Here is a 22,043-nt window from a genome sequence, read left to right as displayed (position 1 = left end):
GACACGAATTCCAACCGAATTGGAAAAATTCCGATTGGAAAACGAACATTTTGTGACTTTTTCGTATTTTTTGCGATTTTTTCGGCGATTTTTTCGGCGACTTTACGACTTTTCGGAAATTATCGCGACTTTTTCGTTACCAATACGATTTGCGCGAAAAAACTCGAGTTTTTCGTAGCCATTCCGAAAGTTGAGCAAAATCTGGCGATTTTTTCGTAGCGGTAAAACTTGCGCGAAAAGTCGTGCCTTTTCCATAGCGTTAAAACTTAAAAGGCGCGATGTTTCGCGCAAGTTTTAACGCTACGAAAAAATCGCGACTTTTCGCGCAAGTTTTAACACTACGAAAAAAACGCCAGATTTGCGCAACTTTCGGAATGGCTACGAAAAACTCGCGTTTTTTCGCACAAATCGTATTGGTAACGAAAAAGTCGCGACAATTTTCCGAAAAAATCGCAAAATACCGATCATTATGAATAAACCGCAATCGGACGCATTCGGCCCGTTCGTGGGTTAGTAAATGTGCCCCATAGTTGTGTACATCAATATATTAAGGGACTGATAGAAAAATCAAATGCATAAGCTACATGTAATTTTTAATCCGATGTGACTGTTGGGTGTGAACACAGCAAGCTGCATCCGTGTCCGATGCGATATTGTGGCATCCAGCTGGAGCTACTTTTGTCCATATTAGTATATACTGCGTGCAGACATAGGAACAAAACACTACATCTGGCTTTATCTCATCCGACTTCACTTTACAGCCTATAGAGATCAGATTGTATAGGATCCTATGTGTCTCGACCCATAGAAAACAATGAACCTGTTTTTAGCCTGCTACAATTTGCTTATTCAAAATCGCCCTTTAAAAAAAAAAAGCCCTGTCCTTCTGTATTCATTTGATGCTCATCAGGTGGCAACCAAACAAAATTTATCTGGGAACGGGCTTGCTAACTGAATGACTAATCTTTTTTTTTTTTAGTAGGCAATTTACAAAATACAAAAAAAAAATCCTGGAGTTATAACTAGTAGCATCAAATAAGACTACTATTTTAGCCATACTGCACTTGACAAAGGGTTATGGGTTTCTAGGGTTACTACTTATAGTAAAGGGACACCAGTTTTTTGGATTCCCCCAGTGTGTGTTACATAACCATTAATTAGCCATGGGCGGTGCAAATAAGGAGGAAGTTAGAAATATGAGTGGAGTGTAGTGGTGTTTGTCATAAAGTCTAGTAAGAAATAGCTAAATTTTATATGTTATAATGGAACTGGGAGGCCCTGCAACAGCTGGAGCGACTGACACAGCTGGACAACTGTTTAAAGATGAACTTTCTGACAAATGTCAAAAGCTTTTCCTGGAGTTTTTGGAAGAGTAAGTTACAGATAATTACCTTCTATAAAGTTGTGTTAAACTGTGTTCCATTCTCATTATCAGGCAGGTAACAAGATCCGTTACTTTTAAGGTTACAATGTGCATAGTAAGTAGAACTTGCTATACAAGCATGGCACAGAGAGTATGACAGTATTTGAATAATAAACAGATCAATTAAAACTTGGCACCGCACTACTCCTTAAATAGATATTAATTAGAAACATTATTACATAATAAGTGCACAGTTAACTGGTTTATATGGTTTAAAAATCCCTATGTACTCCTTTCATTTATTATTGCATGCTTCAGATTGTGGGTAATGGTTTTATTTACAGAAAAAAAATGTTCCTTCAATTCTTTCCAAAGTTCTGCAGTGTCTATCTTAGTTCAACTCTTGTCTCTCCTGTCTCAGTTTAAGTTCTGTCCATTTCTCCAATTCCTTTTTATAGCAAAATATCATACACATTTCTATAAATACTCAAATGTAAATTTGCCCTTCTAACACTGACCATTGTAACAGGTAACCTTAATTAGGGCTGGCCCAAACACATGCTCCTCAATTGTTAACTTGAATGTAGTTACAAAAAAGCAATGCAGCTACAGCATGTATCTAATTTAACCACAAATAAGCCACTCAATATGTGGATTTGGTGGCCATATTTAAGGGGATATACTGGTAAACCTAGTCCAGCCTTTCTCCATACCCAATTCCCATAAAACCTACATTTACTGCATCAAAGGTAACCTGCCTGCTTTTTGACCTGTGGAAAAATGGAGGAACTAGTGGAGTGGACTAAATAAAAATCCCAATAAATGTTATTCCTGTTTTCCAAATTCAAAATCATCACGTTTTAAAGGAGAAGGAAAGGCTAAGTCACTTGGGGGTGCCAAAATGTTAGGCACCCCCAATTGAATTTAATAGCTAACCTTGTACCCCGGGCTGGTGCCCCTGTTAGGAAAAACTGGACCATCCCGGGGTAGCTGTAGCGGAGCGCTTCCTCCTTCCGCGTTTCTTCTGCCGGCGAAATCCCTGGCCCGGCGCATGCGCATTAGAGTGAAAAGCCGACTTTGTTGTTAAAGTTCGGCTTTTCACTCTAATGTGCAAGCGCGCCAACGCGGAAGAAAGCCCCCCCCAAGTGACTTAGGCTTTCCTTCTCCTTATAAACACTGGGCAAACTTGCACCTGGGCAGAACATTTTTGCCAGGCATGGATTTGCTGCAAAGTTCTGCATTTCGCCATTGGCATTTTTTTCTCAAAACGGGTGCAAAAAGAGGAAAAAAGTTGCGGTTGTGTCAAAAAAGTTGTGCGGTAGCCACATTTTGCAAGTTTGGCATTTCACTAATTTTTCAGCGAAACAGGACAGTTTCTCTCATTGCTAGACGTAACCAATTAAATGTGTACATTCATTATTCAACCTAAAAATTAGCCAATCACTGATTGGTTGCTATGGGTTATTGCCCATGGGCAAATTTGTCCAGTGTTTATAAGTTGGCTATAGTTACCAAAGCAAACAATTGGGAGACAATTACTAGACAGCTTTTTGATAGCTTTTTGACCTTGGCAAACATCACTTACTTAGCCCATACGTGTAACTCCTTCATGGCAATGTTCCAGCTTAAGCTTTGGAGGGACTATCTTCTCTAAAAATATTTTTTGCAGTATGTGATCTTTTTGGGGAATCAAGCAAGAGCTAAATCATGAATGACATTGTAGGTTAGTCCTCAGGACTGTACTGAAATATACGTTCCCTCGGTGGGCTTGATTCTGTAACTTGTCTACAGGAGGGAATAAGCAAGATAACTGTTAGTACTTTATAGAATGTTTAATTCTTAGCAACTTTTCAGTTTTCATTTTAATAGTGTTTGCCTTCTTTTCACTCTTTCCAGCTTTTAAATGGCTGTCACTGACCCCAGCAGCCAAAAACCAATTGCTCTATGAGGCTATAATTTTATTGTAATTGTTACTTTTTATTCAGGCCCTTTCCTATTCATATTCCAGTATCTTTCAAACCATGCCCTGGTCACTTGGGAAAACAGCACCCTGGCAACCAGATAGCTGCTAAAATTCCAATGTGTAGCTGTTGATCAAGAAGCTAAATAATTAAGAAACCACAAAGAAGACCAATTGTAAATTGTCTCAATCACTCTCTGCAATATTCTAAAAGTTAATTAAAATGTGAACAAGCCCTTTAAAAAAAAACTGTAACATGTATATATTGAAAAGCCAAGGACAGTCACAGGATTTTAACATGGGGAATTCAGATCACAATATTTCGGTAAAATGTTAATCTTCACTGCGTGGGCTCGCAGATTTCCATCAGCCTACCAACCTTTAAATATGATACATGTTTTGGAAATGTCTACAAATTGCACTCTTATTCAAAGGGGAGGCAGACATTGCTGTTTCCCCTAAGGGCTCTTACACACAAACATTTATACCTGTGATCTGTGGGAGTGCACTGTGTGAAACACTGATTAAACTCTGTATGTTTCAGAGTGCTCTATTGGTATAGTCCCCACAGAAGAAATCAGTTTACTCCTTCATTCCTGTGCACATGAACACACACAAAGCCACTCCAAGAGATTGTAGTTACCTGTGCGTTAAAGCCCTTGAGCTAAAAAGCACACTGAGCGAAATCCTGACTTATTTATCTTATTTGCAGCTTTTCTGTAACTGTTGAACCATGCTGCCAGTTACAAATGGCTCTGTGGGTTTTCTCATTTAAGTGAATGTACTGTGGAGGTTTCAAAATATGCAAAGCCTGTTCCCTGTATTATCTGCATTGAAGACTACATCAAAAAGAACAATAGACCTGTAATGCACTGTATGCAAAAAAACTCTCTCTCTCTCTCTCTCTATACAGTATCTATATCTATATATTAATATATATAATATAATATATATATTAATATTATATATATTAGTAATTGTGGAAATTGTGTATTTTTTTATAAGTACTAGTCATACAGACCATATTCCCTACGCAGTAAAACTCCGAAAATGAAGGGACATTCAGTGTTAATTTTAAGACAAAAAAAGTGTGAAGTTGGGCAACAAAATCAATAGCCAATAATCAATCAACCCTATAATGCTGAGGTTCCCTTAATATGTTACCTACCTCAAACGGTATAATCATTTATACCATGTGATGAACATAGTTTGCTATATAAATTAGCGAAAAGTGTTTATTTATAAAACTGCATTTGCCAGAGTGTGAAAACTATACAATGTAGCAGCTCTCTATAAAAATATAATGCATAAAACAGCTCATATGCAAAACCTGCCCCATGTAAATAAACCTTTTTCATTAAAATATATTTTTAGTAGTATGTAACATTAATTTTACTGAATAAGGGTCAGTGTGTGTGTATGCTGTTTGCAGATTTAAATGTATCTGATTATGTATCAGAGGAAAAATGGCCACCAGGTGAAAGTTGCTATTTGCTTTAGAAAAATATGATGTTGCTGGCAAGGAGAGGGGATATATGCAGTACAGATGATGCCATTTGGGTGGGGGAGGCGTGCCCAATTGATATACATTGTAGGCAAATGTAGGCTTTACATGTCCTTTAATGAAGCCCTAAGGACAATGCCATGTTGGGCATTTTGACAGCTTTTATGCTTTTGCACAAAACCAAATTTTGCTCATAAATTGTCTGTCTCTGTGCCACTATCTATCATAGGCAGAGCATTTTGATTCTTTGCTGCTGACAGGTGGTTAATGGAGTTTCTCCATTTCAGTATTCCAGTAGTTAAAAAGCCATGGATGCTGATGACCTAAGGATAGCGGTCCTTTGTTCTTTTCACAGCACAGCAGCTTCATACAAAAAAGTAGAGAAGATAAGCAAACAAATCTGTGTGATTTATAGTGTTATACGTTTTTTTTCCAGGGCTTGATTCTGAGCATACAGCAATTAGCAACTCATTGCACAAAATGCTTAAAACAATAACTGTCAGGGGAATACATGTTGTTTTCCATGTTGCTTTTTTAAATGTAATCCTGTACTGAAATCTATATTCCTAAAGAGCAAATATTTTTTTTTTATGCTCAACTTTAAAATTAAGGCATCAGGCAACCGATTAGCTATATCTCATCAGAGTTGCACTGGGCTGCCGGGGCGCCGGGAGGAAACCTGGTGGGCCACGACAGCCCAGACCCGAATACCCCAGGGTGCTCCCGCGACCTGCCGGTCTCCCTCCCACTGATGCACCACAGGTTAGTTTCATTTAGGCGTGCTCGGGGAAGGGGTTGGATGGTGTTGGGGGCTCCTGCGGCAGGTGTGAGAAGGTGACAGGGACAATAGGGGGTGCAGAAGACCCTGAGGCAGAAGCCCTGGTGGGCCCTGCACCCCCCAATCTGATCCTGTATCTCATGACTCCTTTGGCCTCATGAATTGAGCAAACTGATCTCACCCCCAACTCCCCAAGCTTTGGAAACCTTGAAACCCTGACTGCTCTTCTGAGGATTTAGATGCCTGAACTGATAGGAGCTCCATGTTTCTACCATTGTTCTGCTTTGGACTATAGCAAGTGGCACACCTGGCAATTTCTCAGTCTGTGTACCCACGGTCTGTATGCACTGATAGGCAAGTAGCCCAATGACCCGTAGTGAAATGTAGGGAAGCAGGGGCATGACAGATACGTTGGACAGACTTAGCCACTCCCAGTTGCAGGTGATTCGCTGATTCATAAGGGGTATAAATGCTGGGGAACCGTTCCCGCTTCTCAATCCATTTTAGTCAGCATCGTAAAACGCCCACCCTCCCTCCCTATAGAGATGGAGATAGCGGAGTGTTGTGGGCGGGGTGATTGAGTTGGGGGAAAAACAATGGTTGGGTTAGGAGGGGAGTTTTATAGTTAATTGGGGCTGGCATGCTTGGAACCTCAGGGGTAAGAAAGTGGATTAGGAGGTGAGTTTGTTGGGTAGTTGGTTCCGGGCTAGAAGGGCAGCTGGCAGCGCCAGTTGCGCTGCGCAGTTATTGGATAGTTACAGTGTTTGGTTATTTAAAAGTTGGTTTGTTTGTTATACAAACATTTGTGTTATGTTTGAGATGTTTTGTTTCACATTTGTTATTTATGTTATGTTTTAAATTAAAACTTTGTTGTTAATAAATTCTCTGCGGCCATTTTATCCCAATAATTGGTGTTCGTGTGTTTATTGGGGATGGTAAGTAAAGAAGTGAAAGGGGGGTGTTGGTTGGGAGAAGGGGCGGGTCAGGATCCAACGTTACTCATGTCACGTCATTTACCAGTCAGAGAATAAATTGAGCCGATTTCAGTGTGAAAATGCAAAATTTGTATTTTCCTACAGAAATTTGCTGTGTGTGCACTGCCAAGTGAATGCCATGCCTATCAACGCCTACAGAATATGGGGTGTAGGGCAGCACTGCTCTCATTTTTACGCAGGCAGAGAAAATGTGTATTTCACTTGCCTACTAGCAGATCCTGGTTAAAAAGGCGTCCGTTATTTGAGTGAAACAGCTAAATATACCAATCTTTTTTAAATCCACAGCAGACAGGGGTTGTCTGCTGCAGAAGCAGTCCGAACGCCTTTAACTGTACCTGCTGCTGATAAAAAAGGAAAAGCCCAATGGCTGACACACACAGAAGAGTGACAGACAGACTAACTCAAAAAAAACTGCCCCTGTGATCATTTTGTCTCTGAGGTCTGGCTTCATGTGAATCACTAAGGGTGCTTTTAATTTAATATTAAGAGTGGTGATGGGCATTTTAGCTGCACCTGCACCAACAGACAAAATGCCCTGTCTACCAGTGGCCTCATGTAAATTGTCAAATGCTGGTAGTAAAAATGAGTATAAAAATGTCTGGCAAGCATTTTTTTCTGGCTAAGAACCATCTGTACTTGCTTGTTTAATATACATGAATAGGAAGTAGGTAGGTTTCAGGTATGTCTGCCAATCAAAATGCACTGTTTAATACAGCCCCATATGCCATTTGATTAAAAATCAGCATGTATAGTAAAGGCCATACACAATGGTACTCTGACTTCTTGGAACAAAATTCCCCACATCATAAATACATCATATATTTAGAGCCACTTACAATGGGTCCTGACACCCCTTTCCTATTACAAAAAGCAGGTTACCAGGCTCAAGAAGATTTCACTGTCCAGGCCAAAATTAACTCCGGTCGCGGGGTGGCCAGACTGCAGAGTCTGCTGTATTGCAGACCCTCCTCCCCTGCAATATTGTAATATTAGATTCTATTGCTTCAACTTTCATAGGTGCAAAGGTAAAGATGGAAGCAATCTTTATGTGTCTGCAGCAGAAGAACTTGTCCGACCTGAAAGGAACACTTTGGTTGTAAATTTCACTGATATTGAATATTACAATCAACAACTAGCGACAACTATACAAGAAGAGTATTACAGGTAAATTAAACAAAATGTACACCTTAATGTAGAAATTACAGCAAATATTGTCCTGTAGAAGTCATTGTGTGTATTGTGTGTCTATTTGTATGTTTGCATAGCCTGGGAGTCAAGGATGATGCACTGTAAGGTGCCCCATTCCCAATAAATTTTGTAGAAGAGGACTTGAACTAAAAAATGTTTTTTTGTGTTTTGCATTAGAACAGTTTCATTTTATGCCTGATTCTACTTCTTCAATTGTTATTATTATATAAAATCCTTCTCTTGCAAAGCTCTGCTCTTTAGCTCAACCTTCAGTTTCTTAAGATTCTTATTTTTTTCCCCCACATAGTGGCTATAACTTTCTGCAAGGCAATCTCCTGCAAGGCCCTCGTGCTGTCAAATGACAGGCATGGATTACTTAAAAACGCAGCACTGAGAGTTTCTAAACAATGTACTTAGTCACTTAGAGACAATTCCCATGCACTTTGAGGGGAAATATTTGAGTGTTTTGTCCCTGGTGAAGTAAGATCTCTCTTGAATTTCTCTGTGCCATTCATCTAAACAATTGTCTGCTTCTTGCCTATCAAACTCTTTCTCATCAAAACTAGACTGTAACCCTTTACCTATATGACAAATGAATATTTATGGAGCCATACAGTATACAAATTGTAATGCAGCTGCACTTCTGTGTACCATTGCCATAGCATCATATTGTCCCAAATATTTGTTTTGTTATTACTCTATTTACAATGCCAGCTGACTGCATCTAAATAAACCATTTTCATTAAAATACTTTTCTAGAAGCATGTTAACCAACTTTTAATCCTAAGTAAAAAAAAAAATGCCATTTTAAGTACAAAGGGCTGCCCCCTGGCTCCTACAAGTCACTGCTCACACACGTAAATGGTAGGTTACATCAGCCAATAAATACAGATCTGTATCTTTTCCTTCCTCACTACTTCCTATTACAGTTAGAGCTGCATTATTTCCTGCCAACTGATCTCTGAGGGAGCACACAAACAGTCGTAAAATGGTGGCTCAATGGGACAAAAAGTAAAAGGGCAATATTTACTGATATGTATATGCCAGTTTGGTAAGACTCTTTCATAGTTTATTATAATATACATTATCTGTTGGTGAAAGGAGAACTAAACCCTAAATATGAATATGGCTAGAAATGCCATATTTCATATACTACACTGACTGCACTAGCCAAAAGTTTCAGCATCTCTATAGTAGCAATTATATGGATCTTTACATTTGTCACAGAAGCTCCTCATCTTGGATTCTGTTAAAACTGTCTCGGACAGTGCACATGTTCAGTGGGCTTTGAGCATCTGTTGAGAAGCTAAACTTTTAGGGGTCATTGCAAACGGAGAAGAAAATGAGGCTGGCCTGTCATAAACTGATGCTACAAGTCTGTTTATTAAATGTTGATGCTAACTGCACTGGTTTCAGAGCTGCCATGTAATGTGAATCTGAATGAATTACTAATCAGCCTTAAACATTTATATTCTATATATACGGTATATTGTGAGTTGGTCCCTAATCAGCGCAGAACATGTGCAGTGAATCAGCAGAAAAGAAGATGGGGGGCTACTGGGGCAACTTGGAGCTACAGATCTTCCCTGCTAAAGGGCTGTGGTTGCCTTGGGCTGGTACAGAAACACAAAACATCATGTACAACATTATTAGCCTTTTTCTTTTGTTAAGCTTAATTTTCCTTTAAGTATTCATTTTGATGGTTACATTTTCCTTTACACCTCTTGATTAAGGAACCTGTACGTGTACCTGTATGAAGGAGGCTAAGGAGCAGATTTATTAATGTGAGATTAAAGCTCAACACAGAAAAATACACCCACTTTCTATTCATTCCTATGAAAGTCAGAGTTCACCAATTGATACATATGCTTCTAAAAACCCCATAATGCATTTTTCTGTGATGAGCTCTAATCTCATATTGATAAATCTGCAGCTAAGTTTGAATTCCTTTATATCCTTCTGTACAGGTCTTTTGAACTGAAATTATTTCCCCCACCCAACATGGTGGTTGATCAACCTACACCATAGGTATTATGGCAGTCATGTTATGCTAAATGTACAGTGAGAAGTTTAACGCTTAACCTTCTAATATGTATAAAGCATAGATTTACAGTTGTCTCCCTGTTCCTAGGGTCTACCCTCATCTTTGCCGAGCTGTGCGAAGTTTTGCAAGGCAGATGGGAAACATCCCAGCAAATAAGGAATTCTATGTAGCCTTTTCTGACTTTCCTGCAAGACAAAAGTAAGTGGGCTTAAAAGTTGAAAAATTGAACGCGTCGGGGAGGAACAGTCAGTTGGGGGAGCGCCGGCAAAGGTCGGACTGGGCCACTGGGGCCCACTAGCGCCGGGGCCCACCGGGATTTTTCCCGGCGGCCCAGTCCGACCCTGATCTGTGTGCAGAAACATGTTTAAAGGATAACTATACCCTCTGCACATTTTCCTTTACAAATACCCCTCCTGAATAGTTTGAGTGCCCCAAGTTAACCATTGAATTGATTTAAGACATTTTTCTTTCCTGTACTTCCTATGTGTCAGGAGCAAGGTAACTTGCATAAAGATTAAGTGTGGGCTTGGGGAAGGAGAATGACCAATATACATGTGCCTGCTTGGAAAATGTATTACCCATGTCTGTGTTGCCACAGCGGACAACTGAAGGTAGGGGGCGAGCTGTTCTACATTTAAACGCTGCACTTTGGAATGCAGTTCATTGATGGTCTGACTACAGGCAATGGAAAAGGTATTTTAAAGGGGTGGTTTATCTTTAAGTAAACTTTTAGTATGTTATAGAATGTCTAATTTCTAGCATCTTTGCAACTGGTCTTAATTTTTTTATAGATTTTTAATTATTTGCCTTTCTCCTCTGACTCTCTCTCCTCTTTCATTACTTATCTTTCTATTTAGGCCCTCCTCTATTCATATTCCTAACTTTTGTTCAAACCACTGCCTCATTGCTAGGAAAAAATTCACCATAGCAACAGTTAGTTGCTAAAATACCAAACTGGAGAGCTGCTGAACAAAACCCTGAAAAACCATAAAAAAAATAAATACCAGTTGCAAATTGTCTTAGAATACCAATGTCTACATCATACTAAAATATAATTTAAAGGTTTTAAGGTTGGGAATGGTCAAATGGTATTGTGTTTAGCTGACCATCTCAAAATGGTACACACATCCAGAGGGGTTTAGTTCTCTTTTATAGTAATCATACATAATAACGCTCCTTGGCTCATGTTATATATTTAGGTTGAAAGACAACCACCCCTTGTAATGCTAATACATTTGAAACAGTCTGGGAGGCTTTAGGGAATGACTGCCATGTTGCTCTTGGCGGACCAGGTTACATGGTGCCCTTCCCTTTAGATTAAAGTGCTCGCTGGCATTAAAACATAACTGCCCATTTACCTAGAAATCACAAAACAGCCACCAAACCTACAACTCTAGTATGGTGCCGAATAATGCCTTTAAAATGTTTTCAAAATTGATTTAGTAGGATATTATTGGTTGTAATATCTAAATAAATCCTCCTAAATCCCAAAGGATTTCATTCACTTTTCTCTTCCCTTCACCGCCCAACTATCAATTTTTTTCCTTCTTATGCTGAAATTAGGTGGGACTATTTACCACACACAGTCCATCTATGGTTCCCCGCCCTGCTTTCACCCATTAAATAGACCCATCCGGTCCATGCTGGGCACACTTGCAGCTGTGTAGGCAAAAGTCCACCACTATGTCCCTAAATGATGTCTTTCCCATATTTAATTCTCTGCCTACTACAAGAATGAATTGAAGGTGAAGCCTTCATTATGTTCCCACGGCTCCTGCTATTTATAAAATATATCCATTGTGCCTCTTTCTGCAACAATTTAATATTGGCATCCCCCACTCTTGCACCTTGTCTGATCTGTTCCACAGCATAAAAACACACATGTTCTGTCTTTTCATTGTGGAAATTATTTACACGATTTGCCACTGAGGTATTTCTTTTATGTTTCACGTCTCCTGCTTCCAGATTTCTTCGTTTGAACTCTGTGTATCTTTTACTGCTCTAACATTCCATGATATACACCACCTCAGTGGATTTACAATTCATATATTCCTTGATTTCTTAAGGTTCCCTATCCGTTCATTGTGCTTATGTTTTTCACGTACTGGCAATACTTGCCTTGCAGTCGCTACATTTATAAGCACTTCTTAGTGATACCGACACATAAAAATTACTCTTCATAACATTAAGGTTTTTAAACCTGACTTTTTACCAACCTGACTGTCTCTTCTCAACCTTTCATTTATAGCTACTAATGCTTATCCTATGCTAAACCTGTCTTATAGCTGCTAAAGTAGGTTGTTTTATGCAGGGTGACCGTGGCTTCTTATAAACTGATCCTGTAAATTTTTGCTACGTGGGGCGGATGGTGATAAGGGGGCTGTCTGTCAGTACCTCATGTTCTGTTTCAAGATGTGCCAGTGACTCTCTAAAATCCCTCTGATCAATGTATGTTCCCTGCTCTAATCCCTTATTAATCTTATTATTTTATCATTGGTTTTTCTTCTTATATTTGGGGTCTAGCAGCTTCTCCAAGAATTTAACTTGTGCTTTTTTGAGGCAATTATAGCTGTATCCTTCTAAACCTCATGTACAATTTTCTGGCTTTAATGTTGAATTTGTCAGTTGTGCTACTTACCATACCATATAGATGTTTGCATAGGTTGGCATGAATGCACTACCCACAGCAGTGCTCTATGTTTGATGAAAATATTTTGAAATATTTGAAGGTAAAATAAGTTCACTTAAATTTACGCTAAACTAATTATGACTTTGATACGATGTCCCTCAGGCAAAGTGTCACTCACAGCCTGTAAATATATTCCATGAACTACATTGGTATATAGTGACTCCACTTCAAGACTATAAATTGAACTTTTTCTACATTTCCTTGCTGTCACAATGCATCCATCACATCTTCCATGTGAATGCTAGGTATAAAAAGCTTGACAACCTCATCAATATAAATGGAGGGCTCTGAGACTTCCAATTCCCAACACTATTGGACGCTAAGGTGGCTTTTCACGGTTTTTGTGTATTTTTGTAATTGTATATAATCTGGGTATTATTGGCCATTTCACTTTCCTAAAATCATATTCATTACTGCTCAGAATGCCTGTTCCTGACCTCATCAAGCGACTACACTATTTCTAGCTGAGGCTGTTCTGCGGTGTCTCCATTTAGTAGTTGAAAGTAGTTCCCATCACCCAATAGTCTCATACATTCCCATACACAGTTCCCTTTTGTCACTGGGGTTAATCACCAACTCCAGATTGGTCTCTTATTCTTTTGCACCCTTTTCTCTTCTTGCAGGATACATAGTTATAGGAAAAAAAGTTACACGGTAGCCACAAAAAAAATGCAGATTGACTTTAATTTTGCAGTCTTTTCAGTAGTTTCACAAATTATTTGGCGAAGTGAGATGGGACAGATTCACTCATCACTAATCTCTGGCACATACCTCTACAAAAATCTCATGAGTTGCTTTTGGGTTTAAATTCAGAGAAGGGTCCTTGCTAGTATGTCTTCAGACAACATAAGTCACTATCGGTCTGTTTTGTCTCTGCAAATGTGTATATTCTTTTGTAACTCTATCTTAACTTACTAAATAATTAATCATTTTTACATTTCGGAACCTCCTTAAAGCAGTGTTCAACTTCTGCTTCATTGTCTTTAATTAGCTGCATAAGTTCTAATGAGCATTTAGTCATGTTATCCCACTTACCCAGAACTCCTCATTATCTAGATTATCCACAGGGCTTAATTTTATTAATTAATTTTATAAATAGGGTAATATTTGTTAAAACAATATATTTATCAAGTGGTTCGATCTCCCACCACAGATTAGTCTGTTTAACCATGGGCTTCTTTAAGGCTTATGTCCAATGGGGAGATTAGTCACCCGCAATAAATCCCTGTTACCACGGCGATGAATATCCCCAAAATGCCTTCCTACCAGCAATAATGTGAATGTGGTGGGAAGGAATAACCATCACTAAGTCACCCAAAGTTTCCACGCAGAGATTTAGCGCAGACAACAAATCTCCCCATCAGCCTAACTGTTTAAAGATGTTTGCAATATATAAAATCTTCAATTTCTGCCTGCTAAATGACACTCGGCGCCACTTCCTTAACTTGCCAAATCCTGTTGTTGCTCAGCCCCAAACCCTGTGCATTATCTTTTAGAAGAGTATAACCTTAAATGAGCAGGGCCCTCTTAACTCTTTACCTGTATCGCTCAGCATTTCTGTGTAATCTGTTTGCTTGATGTACTGTATATTCCATTCTGCTGTACAGCCCTGTAGTTAGAAAATTGCTCAAGATCGTGGAAAAGTTAAAATATTAATTATAGATATTCATCTGTGTAATTCATCTTGTATAAACTAAAGATCTTGCTCAGAGTATTTCTTTCTAACATTTTTTATTTGTAGGATTCGAGAACTCAGCTCTGCCAAAATTGGTACTTTACTAAGAATTAGTGGTCAAGTTGTCAGAACCCATCCTGTTCACCCAGAACTGGTCAGTGGTACATTTCTTTGTATGGACTGCCAATCAGTTGTAAAAGATGTGGAACAACAATTTAGATATACTCAACCAACGATCTGCAAGAACCCAGTCTGTGCCAATCGCCGCCGATTCACATTGGATACAAATAAGTCCCGTTTTGTTGATTTTCAAAAGGTGATGCATATATTTCTTTTTTATTGAGGAATGTTTAATTAAATCTCCATTACTGTTAAACAGCAGTAAAAGATCATTTATTCCTAGTGTACAGCAATGTACTAGCTGTGCTTGTTTGCTGTGGTGCAAATAAGTGGGAACAAGTAGAAACATTAGTTCCAGAACTACAAAATCCTCGTTTGGGGCGTATACATGCCTGAAAAAATTGGTGATATTTAAGCTTTATTAAAACACATTAAAAAATTTCTGTAATGGGAAAACATTTTTTTTAAACATATACATTAATAGAGCTTCTCCAGCAGAATGCAGAATCCAGCAGAATGCATTTCAAATAAGCAATTTTTAATATTAAAATTTCATATGGGGCTAGACAAGTTTTTTTTCCAGGGTGCCACAGCCATTCGACTTACAATAGACAGGTAACAAGATAACCGCTCCATGACACCTCTACTGAAGGATTCAGTTGTCTGAACTGAAAGTGCCTCCATGGGCTAATAGCATTGCTGGCGCTGTCCTAAATTTTAGCGAGTAAGTAAAATACTGCTTCACAATAATTTAGGGTGGCTTCAGGCATTTCTGTGCCAGCTAAAATATGCTGTGGAAAACTGCCCCATGTGCCATTACTGTGCAACAGGGGTCCCCAGCCTTTCTTACTCATGAGCCATAATCAAATGTAAAAAGAAAACTTGGAGAGCAACACAAGCATCATAAAAGTTCATGGAGGTGCCAAATAAGGGCTACGATTGGCTATTGGGTAGCCTCTATGCACACTATCAGCTTACAGGAGGCTTTATTTGGTAGTAAATATTATTTTTATTCAACCAACATTTGATACCAAGTCAGGAGCACTATCTGGTTTGGGAGCACTGAGAGCAACATCCAGGGGGTTGGTGAGCAACATGTTCCTCACAAGCCACTGGTTGGGGATCATTGCTGTACAATTAACTTGTACGGTAAAGGATATATACACACAGTACTGACTTGGAGATAATGGTACATTGACTTCTATGAAAAATAACTCCAGATCTAAAATGTATTATACAGTGAGAGAAGTAGTGGTACCTGTCCAAAAAAGTTTCCTGAGATGGCTGCATAATTTGAAATGGTTTAGTGAATTATTCTCTATATAAACAGTGTAATTTTGAAATAAAGTACATCATAAAAATCATGACAGAATTCCTTTAAATATAAACACACTGTGACCTTTCCATTGTTTTCTCTCTCTAGCCCTGATAATTAGATGACTTATGCAGTCATATAATTGTAATTTCTTTACCTGCTTTCCAAAAAGTTAACTAAATAATAAAATTCCATTTACAGGTAAGAATTCAAGAGACACAGGCAGAGTTACCACGTGGGGCTATTCCACGTAGCGTGGAAATAATTCTACGTGCAGAAGCTGTGGAAACCGCAATGGCTGGTGATCGTTGTGATTTCACTGGTACACTAATTGTTGTACCTGATATCTCTGCTTTGGCAGCAGGAGGTAAAAGTTTTTTGGTTTTTTTTCTTCACGTTAAAGTGTGGTCTTCTCTCTCTGCAACCGGAACCACAGAGTTGGTGCTGAAATGAATACTTACCTAATACAACCTTAGGGCATCAACCTTAGGGAAGACTAGAATATAAAAATAAATAAGTAGACATGTCAAAATGATAAAATAATAAAATGACCATAAAATAGAGGAATTTATAGAATCCCAGTATATGTGGTGTGTGCCGTTTGATTTCATATGGTCACAGAGCTCCTAGGTGACTTCTAATTACATTTTAGTTGGGGCATTAGTATCCTTTACCACATAAAGGACAGTTTTTCACTTGGCCCACCAGTACCTGACAGCTTGAGAGTACTGGGTAGGAATCAGCATGCAGTCTGGGGACATGCTTCTGCAGGGTGACAACCAAGAACCATAAACATGTATATATAAATGTTACCAACAGACTGGGGCAACATGCAAGAAGAAAGCAGAGCCTGGGGTCAAATTATCTGCTTCTTTAAGTAGACTATATTCTGCTGCTCCCTGTCCTTTACCTCTCATTTGCAGGTGATAAATTAGTTGTTTCAGTATTTACATTATTTTTTTAATATGCTTCATGCACATCACTAAGTGATAAGTGAATCTGTCCAATTTTGCTTTGTCGGAAAATAAAATAGTACAAGGGCAACATTTCAGATGTTTTCTTAGAAATATATGCTTGTTTTGAATTTATGCCAGAAATACATTTTTAAAAAAAGTATAATGAGGGGCATGTTACCCACTGTTCCAAATGCAAAGTTACAGGGTATATTGGTAATTAATGCCTTCCTCTCACTTTTCTGGGATGAAAAGGATCTCCCACAGTCCCCCATGCAGTAATTCAAACCTAAAAGTCCAAGAGCTATAAGAGAGCAACAGGAGTAATATTGTGCAGTGTTTACAGTTCAATCATATACCCAACGTGTCTAGAATGAGAGCAGAGGTATACAGTATATTCTCCACTCCCCTATAGTGGCAAGAAAAATAGGTTTTATTTACCAAGAGATCCCAAGATCTGCACTCCAACAAATAGTTACAAAAAGTACTTACAGACCCCTCAAATTAATTATCAGCATGTAGAAAGGCATCTCCCATATTGCTGCCCATAAGATTCACAAAAGCTTATTTAGTAATTTTCCTGGCTCTTGAACATAAACTTATGATGTGCTAGGGAAAGCACAGAATGTATCAGGTTAAATCTGCTATACTTAACTCGATAAACATGTTTTGTTTTCATAAGCAGCTGGACCTTCAGTCTACACTGATTATATGATCTGAATCAGCCCAGTTTGTCCACTGCGCCTGAATGTTCTGAAGGTGACCCTGACCTTTTCACTGTTGCATAGCTTTCTGACCTATGTTACTTACCACAAGCATGGTGACTCGCACTGGGCTTCCCCAACCAATATCTAGCCTAAAATTGCCCAGATATTGATTGTGCAGGTTCGAATTTCCCATAGGATCAGGGACCGTATCTAGTCATTGATGTGGACCTCGCTCTGACTTGTCTTATTCCTGTCATCCAAATAATCGGATTACTCTGATATTGCCCACCTTAGGTGGGCATATCGGTGGAAAGAACAAACAGAGCAAAGAGGAAACTTGTTGTTTTTGTTATTTGTATTCTTTATGATAAACCGAGAGAGAACGGAGAGTGGCAATTGGTATCATTGAAACTAGAAATTACTGGTACCCTCTCCTGCTCTGATCAGGGACCACAAACTGCATGTGGTTTTTCTATTTTACACCTATTATCTACATCTATTTTATCCAAGTTTTGGATATTTTTTGGAAGAAAGGATCCTACAGAGAAGGAGAAGGGACCATTGACTTATACACAATCTTGGCAAGTTTTAGCTGGTAAATTGTCAGATTTGGAATTTTAGCCCTTTGGATGCATAGTAAATCTTGAAAAAGTTGTGACTTTTTTTCACTACTTAGTGCTAAAAATCTGAATCGGAAAGAAACATAGATGGTTAGTTAATGGCCCCTTTAGTCTTGGTATTTGGTTATCGCTGAAGAAAATGCTATGCAAAACATAGTAAAATAAATTCAGTTAGCTTTTAGAAAACATTTGAATAGATTCAATTCAATTAAAAATTTAAGAGTATAACTATGAAGAGTTGTGGCTCTGGGCCAGCAGCAAATAATGCCTGGAAGAGCAGCTCTGAATCAGACTATTAACAATGAAACACATGAATAGATTTGATTTAAACAGAGAACACAGACAATAACCATGGCATTGGGCCAGTTATACTGGGAATGGTGGCAGAGCTTAGCTGATTACTTAAAAATAAAAAATAAAATAAGGAATTGGAATGGGCATGGATTTGGGCCAGTGTTGTACAAATGTGCATGCAGTACATTAATGAATGTGTTCATTTAAGACAGAAATAATAATTGACTCATAAGACTATATTGAAAAATGGTAATATTACCATATGTGAATGGATTGAATTAGGTAAATGTACCAAATATAAATGTGTAACACTATGTACAAACCTGCTCACTAGCAGGCTTCTAAATCTCACATTTTTTACTGAAAAAAAAACCCATTCTTTTCACATTTATGTGTCACAAACCTGAAAATAAAAATACACTACCTAAACTGTTGAAGTCAAGGAAATGTCAATGTAACAATCTTTATTTAAATTTTTTGTTTTGTTTTTCTTGGTAAGCACATGAAAATTCTTACATTCATGCTTTTTTTCCCCCATTGGTTGCATGAATTGAATGCATTCTGATTTTTCTGTGGTTTTAACGAGAAGCAAAATGGGGCAGTTTTGTTCTACACTGGGGGTGTGGAAAGACGGGGCGGGCCAAGCTGACTGGACGCCCTAGGCAACACCTACCCCCCCCCCCCGTGTGTTTTGGCGCGCATGCGCAGTTTGGTGGGGGTTCATTGCCCCAACCGCATAATGATAAGCGGCGGGGGCAATGAAAACAGAGCACAGACTAGGGGTAGGCAAGAGAGGCTCCTGCCTGGCGCCCCTAAATCGTGGCACCCTAGGCAGCTGACTCTTCTGCCTAGCCCTAGTTCTGGCCCTGTGGATAGCATAGGCTTTGCTACCTGGTACTGCTGGGGTCTTAGGTTCAATTGCAGCCGTGCACTCAGTAGTTTGTATGTTCTCCCTCAGCTTGTGTAGGTTTGCTCCTAAATTAATAGCTTATCTGAAAACAGTTCTATTGTGCAGTGCTGGCTTTTTCTAAAAATCTCAGAATGAGGTCAGACAAAATAACCTGAGATTGCTGCCAACACAACAATGTTACAGCTAAATAAAGTACACAGTGTAATTCAGTAATACAACTAAACCATAAAAATCATGACCGAATACCTTTAAACACCATTCTATTTGTATACCAAAGGTTACCTGGAAGTCTGCCTGTTTTTGTCATTATGTATGATGTTAATATACTGTAACTTTCTCAGGTTTTGAAGAATGTTTAATTTTTTTAAAACTTCACTGTAATCAATGCAAAATAGATCTGAGAAGAGGCTTTTTCTATCTACTTCTTTTGGCTACCTCTAAAATAATGAACAACTCTCCCTATTATATATTTGTATAAGATGCTCGAATGGAGACTGGGGCCAAAGTAACAGGTGGAGAAGGTTTTAACTCTGAAGGTGTTCAAGGCTTAAAAGCATTGGGAGTAAGAGATCTGTCTTACCGGCTGGCATTTTTAGCCTGCCACGTGGGTGCTACAAATCCACGGGTAAGAACTTTTTTTGTGGGCTTTTGACAGCTTCCCAAATACATTATTGTATTTTGCTGAACTGCATCAAATATTTGTTTTCACAGTTTGGAGGCAAAGATTTAAGAGAGGAAGACCAAACTGCTGAAAGTATAAAAAATCAAATGACTGTGCAAGAATGGGAAAAAGTATTTGAAATGAGTCAAGACAAAAATCTTTACCACAATTTATGTACAAGCCTTTTCCCCACAATACATGGTAAGCTTTTGTCCATTAATGTTTTCCCTTTAACAGCAGTGCTTTATTCCCACAGAACCAAACAGAATCAATAGTCTAGAAGGGGACAAATCTTTTTAGCTAGGTCTACTAGCTATCCATAGGCCCTGCTGAAATCCCCATATGTAATAAAAGGCACTAAGTTTGCCCAGGAACATTTAACCAATAAGATTAGTGATGAGCAAATCTTTCCCGTTTCGCTTTGCCGAAAAATTTGCGAATCTTTCAAAAGATTCACGAAATGGCGAAAACGTTGCGCAGCTATTCTTTTGTTATCCGACTATTCTTTTGACACGAGCGACAATTTTTGGACGTGCGGCGAAGTTTTTCATCCGTTTCGCAAACAATCCGCCAAAGGCGAAATGTGGAAATTCACCGCAAATCCATGTAAATAGTAAATGCTTCCTGCTGATTGGTTGCTATGGGTTACTGTTCCTTGGCAACCATAGTGCCTTTTATTATTACATAACCCCCAAATTATTTTTAAATGTTAAGAGCCTTATCTGGGAGCAAGGGTCCTGCTACTGCTCCCTGCAAATGTGCCCTGGAAGATGCTGAGGCTGGTTCCCAGGTCAAAACATGGTGCCTCTATAGCCTGGATCAGTCCTCCAACCACAACTCCCTTTGATTCTAGACTCATGCATATCGCATCCCTTTCTCTGTTGTACAACTTTTACATCATTGCAATTTCCAGCAGGCAGTTGAAGTGGACATGAAATACATTATGGTATCATGTACATGCTGTGTCCTTACAAATTGTTCTTATTAAAAACTGAGTTGTTATAACAGGAGTAGAGCAGACTTTCTCATTGCTTTTATATTTTCTAGGTAATGATGAAATTAAAAGAGGGGTATTACTGATGCTCTTTGGGGGGGTTCCGAAGACCACTATGGAAGGTACTTCTCTGAGAGGAGATATCAATGTGTGCATTGTTGGAGACCCCAGCACATCTAAGAGTCAGTTTTTAAAGTAAGAATTTGTATAAAACTGGCATTACACAACGTTTGCATGTTATACGTTATTAATGCAGAAAAATTATTTAAACCGTGTTTGCTGCTGCATTGAGTGATACCTTCAAAGGGATGCAGAAGTTACCTACTACTTTCTTCTCAATGGAGACTTCACTGACAGAAGTACATGTAAAGGGCAAACTCTCAGATAAAAATGTCCAATTTTCACTTGTGTTCTATGTGGTGGAATTTAGGCTGATGCCACACGTGGCGTTTTTCCGCTGCGTATTCTCTAATTCTCTCGGCGGCTGAAAAACGCCTGATATCATCATCCATAGAAATAACTTGAAAAGACGCGAAGCAAACCACACAATGCGGAAATACGCTAGAAAACGCCTTAGCACGGATTTTTCAAGCATTGGCCGAAATACGCCAGTATTTGCAAAGTAAGCTATTCCTAGGTATACGCAAAGGCAGCTGCCAGACCTAGCGGAAATACGCTGCGTTTTTTGCTATTTTGCACTATTAGCACCATGGAAACGGGATTTGCTTACGTCACCAGTACTAGGCTGAAAAACGCCATAGTCAGGGGCTGTGTGGCTTGTGCGGCGTTTTTAGGCTGAGAAAAAATGCAGCGGAAAACGCCACATGTGGCATCAGCCTTAGAAAAACGGCACTGGCTGGGTTGCCATATATATTTTACTTTCCTTTTCTTTTGTAGGCATGTAGAAGAATTCAGTCCTAGAGCAGTATACACTAGTGGGAAAGCTAGCAGTGCTGCGGGTTTAACTGCTGCTGTTGTAAAAGATGAAGAGTCACATGAGTTTGTGATTGAAGCTGGAGCTTTAATGTTAGCAGATAATGTATGTATTTAAAAATATGGTGATTTGAAATATCTTTACCCTGTTTGGTTAATTTTGTCAAATTTAGGCAATGATGAGAAATTCAAGGACAACCACAAGTAATCAATTTTCAATTCCATATACAGGTATAGGACCCATTATCCAGAATGCTCGGGACCAAGGGTATTCCGGATAAGGGGTCTTTCCGTAATTTGGATCTCAATACCTTAAGTCTACTAAAAAATCAATAAAACA

The 22,043-nt window shown here is 38.8% G+C and overlaps 1 protein-coding gene across 1 annotated transcript in view; it reads left to right on the top strand.

The window, feature by feature from the left end:
* The first annotated feature begins 1,243 nt into the window (after positions 1 to 1,243).
* Positions 1,244 to 22,043, top strand: part of mcm6 (minichromosome maintenance complex component 6) — a 47,306-nt gene continuing 26,506 nt past the window's right edge. Inside the window, 9 exon segments of the mRNA NM_001016221.2 lie at positions 1,244 to 1,372; positions 7,618 to 7,764; positions 9,920 to 10,030; positions 14,263 to 14,512; positions 15,833 to 15,998; positions 19,595 to 19,740; positions 19,827 to 19,977; positions 20,824 to 20,965; positions 21,668 to 21,809. Of these exon segments, the coding sequence (NP_001016221.1) occupies positions 1,263 to 1,372; positions 7,618 to 7,764; positions 9,920 to 10,030; positions 14,263 to 14,512; positions 15,833 to 15,998; positions 19,595 to 19,740; positions 19,827 to 19,977; positions 20,824 to 20,965; positions 21,668 to 21,809 (1,365 nt within the window). The 5' untranslated portion in view covers positions 1,244 to 1,262.

The sequence above is a fragment of the Xenopus tropicalis genome, chromosome 6, assembly GCF_000004195.4.
Source record: "Xenopus tropicalis strain Nigerian chromosome 6, UCB_Xtro_10.0, whole genome shotgun sequence".
Taxonomy (NCBI): domain Eukaryota; kingdom Metazoa; phylum Chordata; class Amphibia; order Anura; family Pipidae; genus Xenopus; species Xenopus tropicalis.
This window is presented reverse-complemented; position numbering and strand designations above follow the sequence as displayed.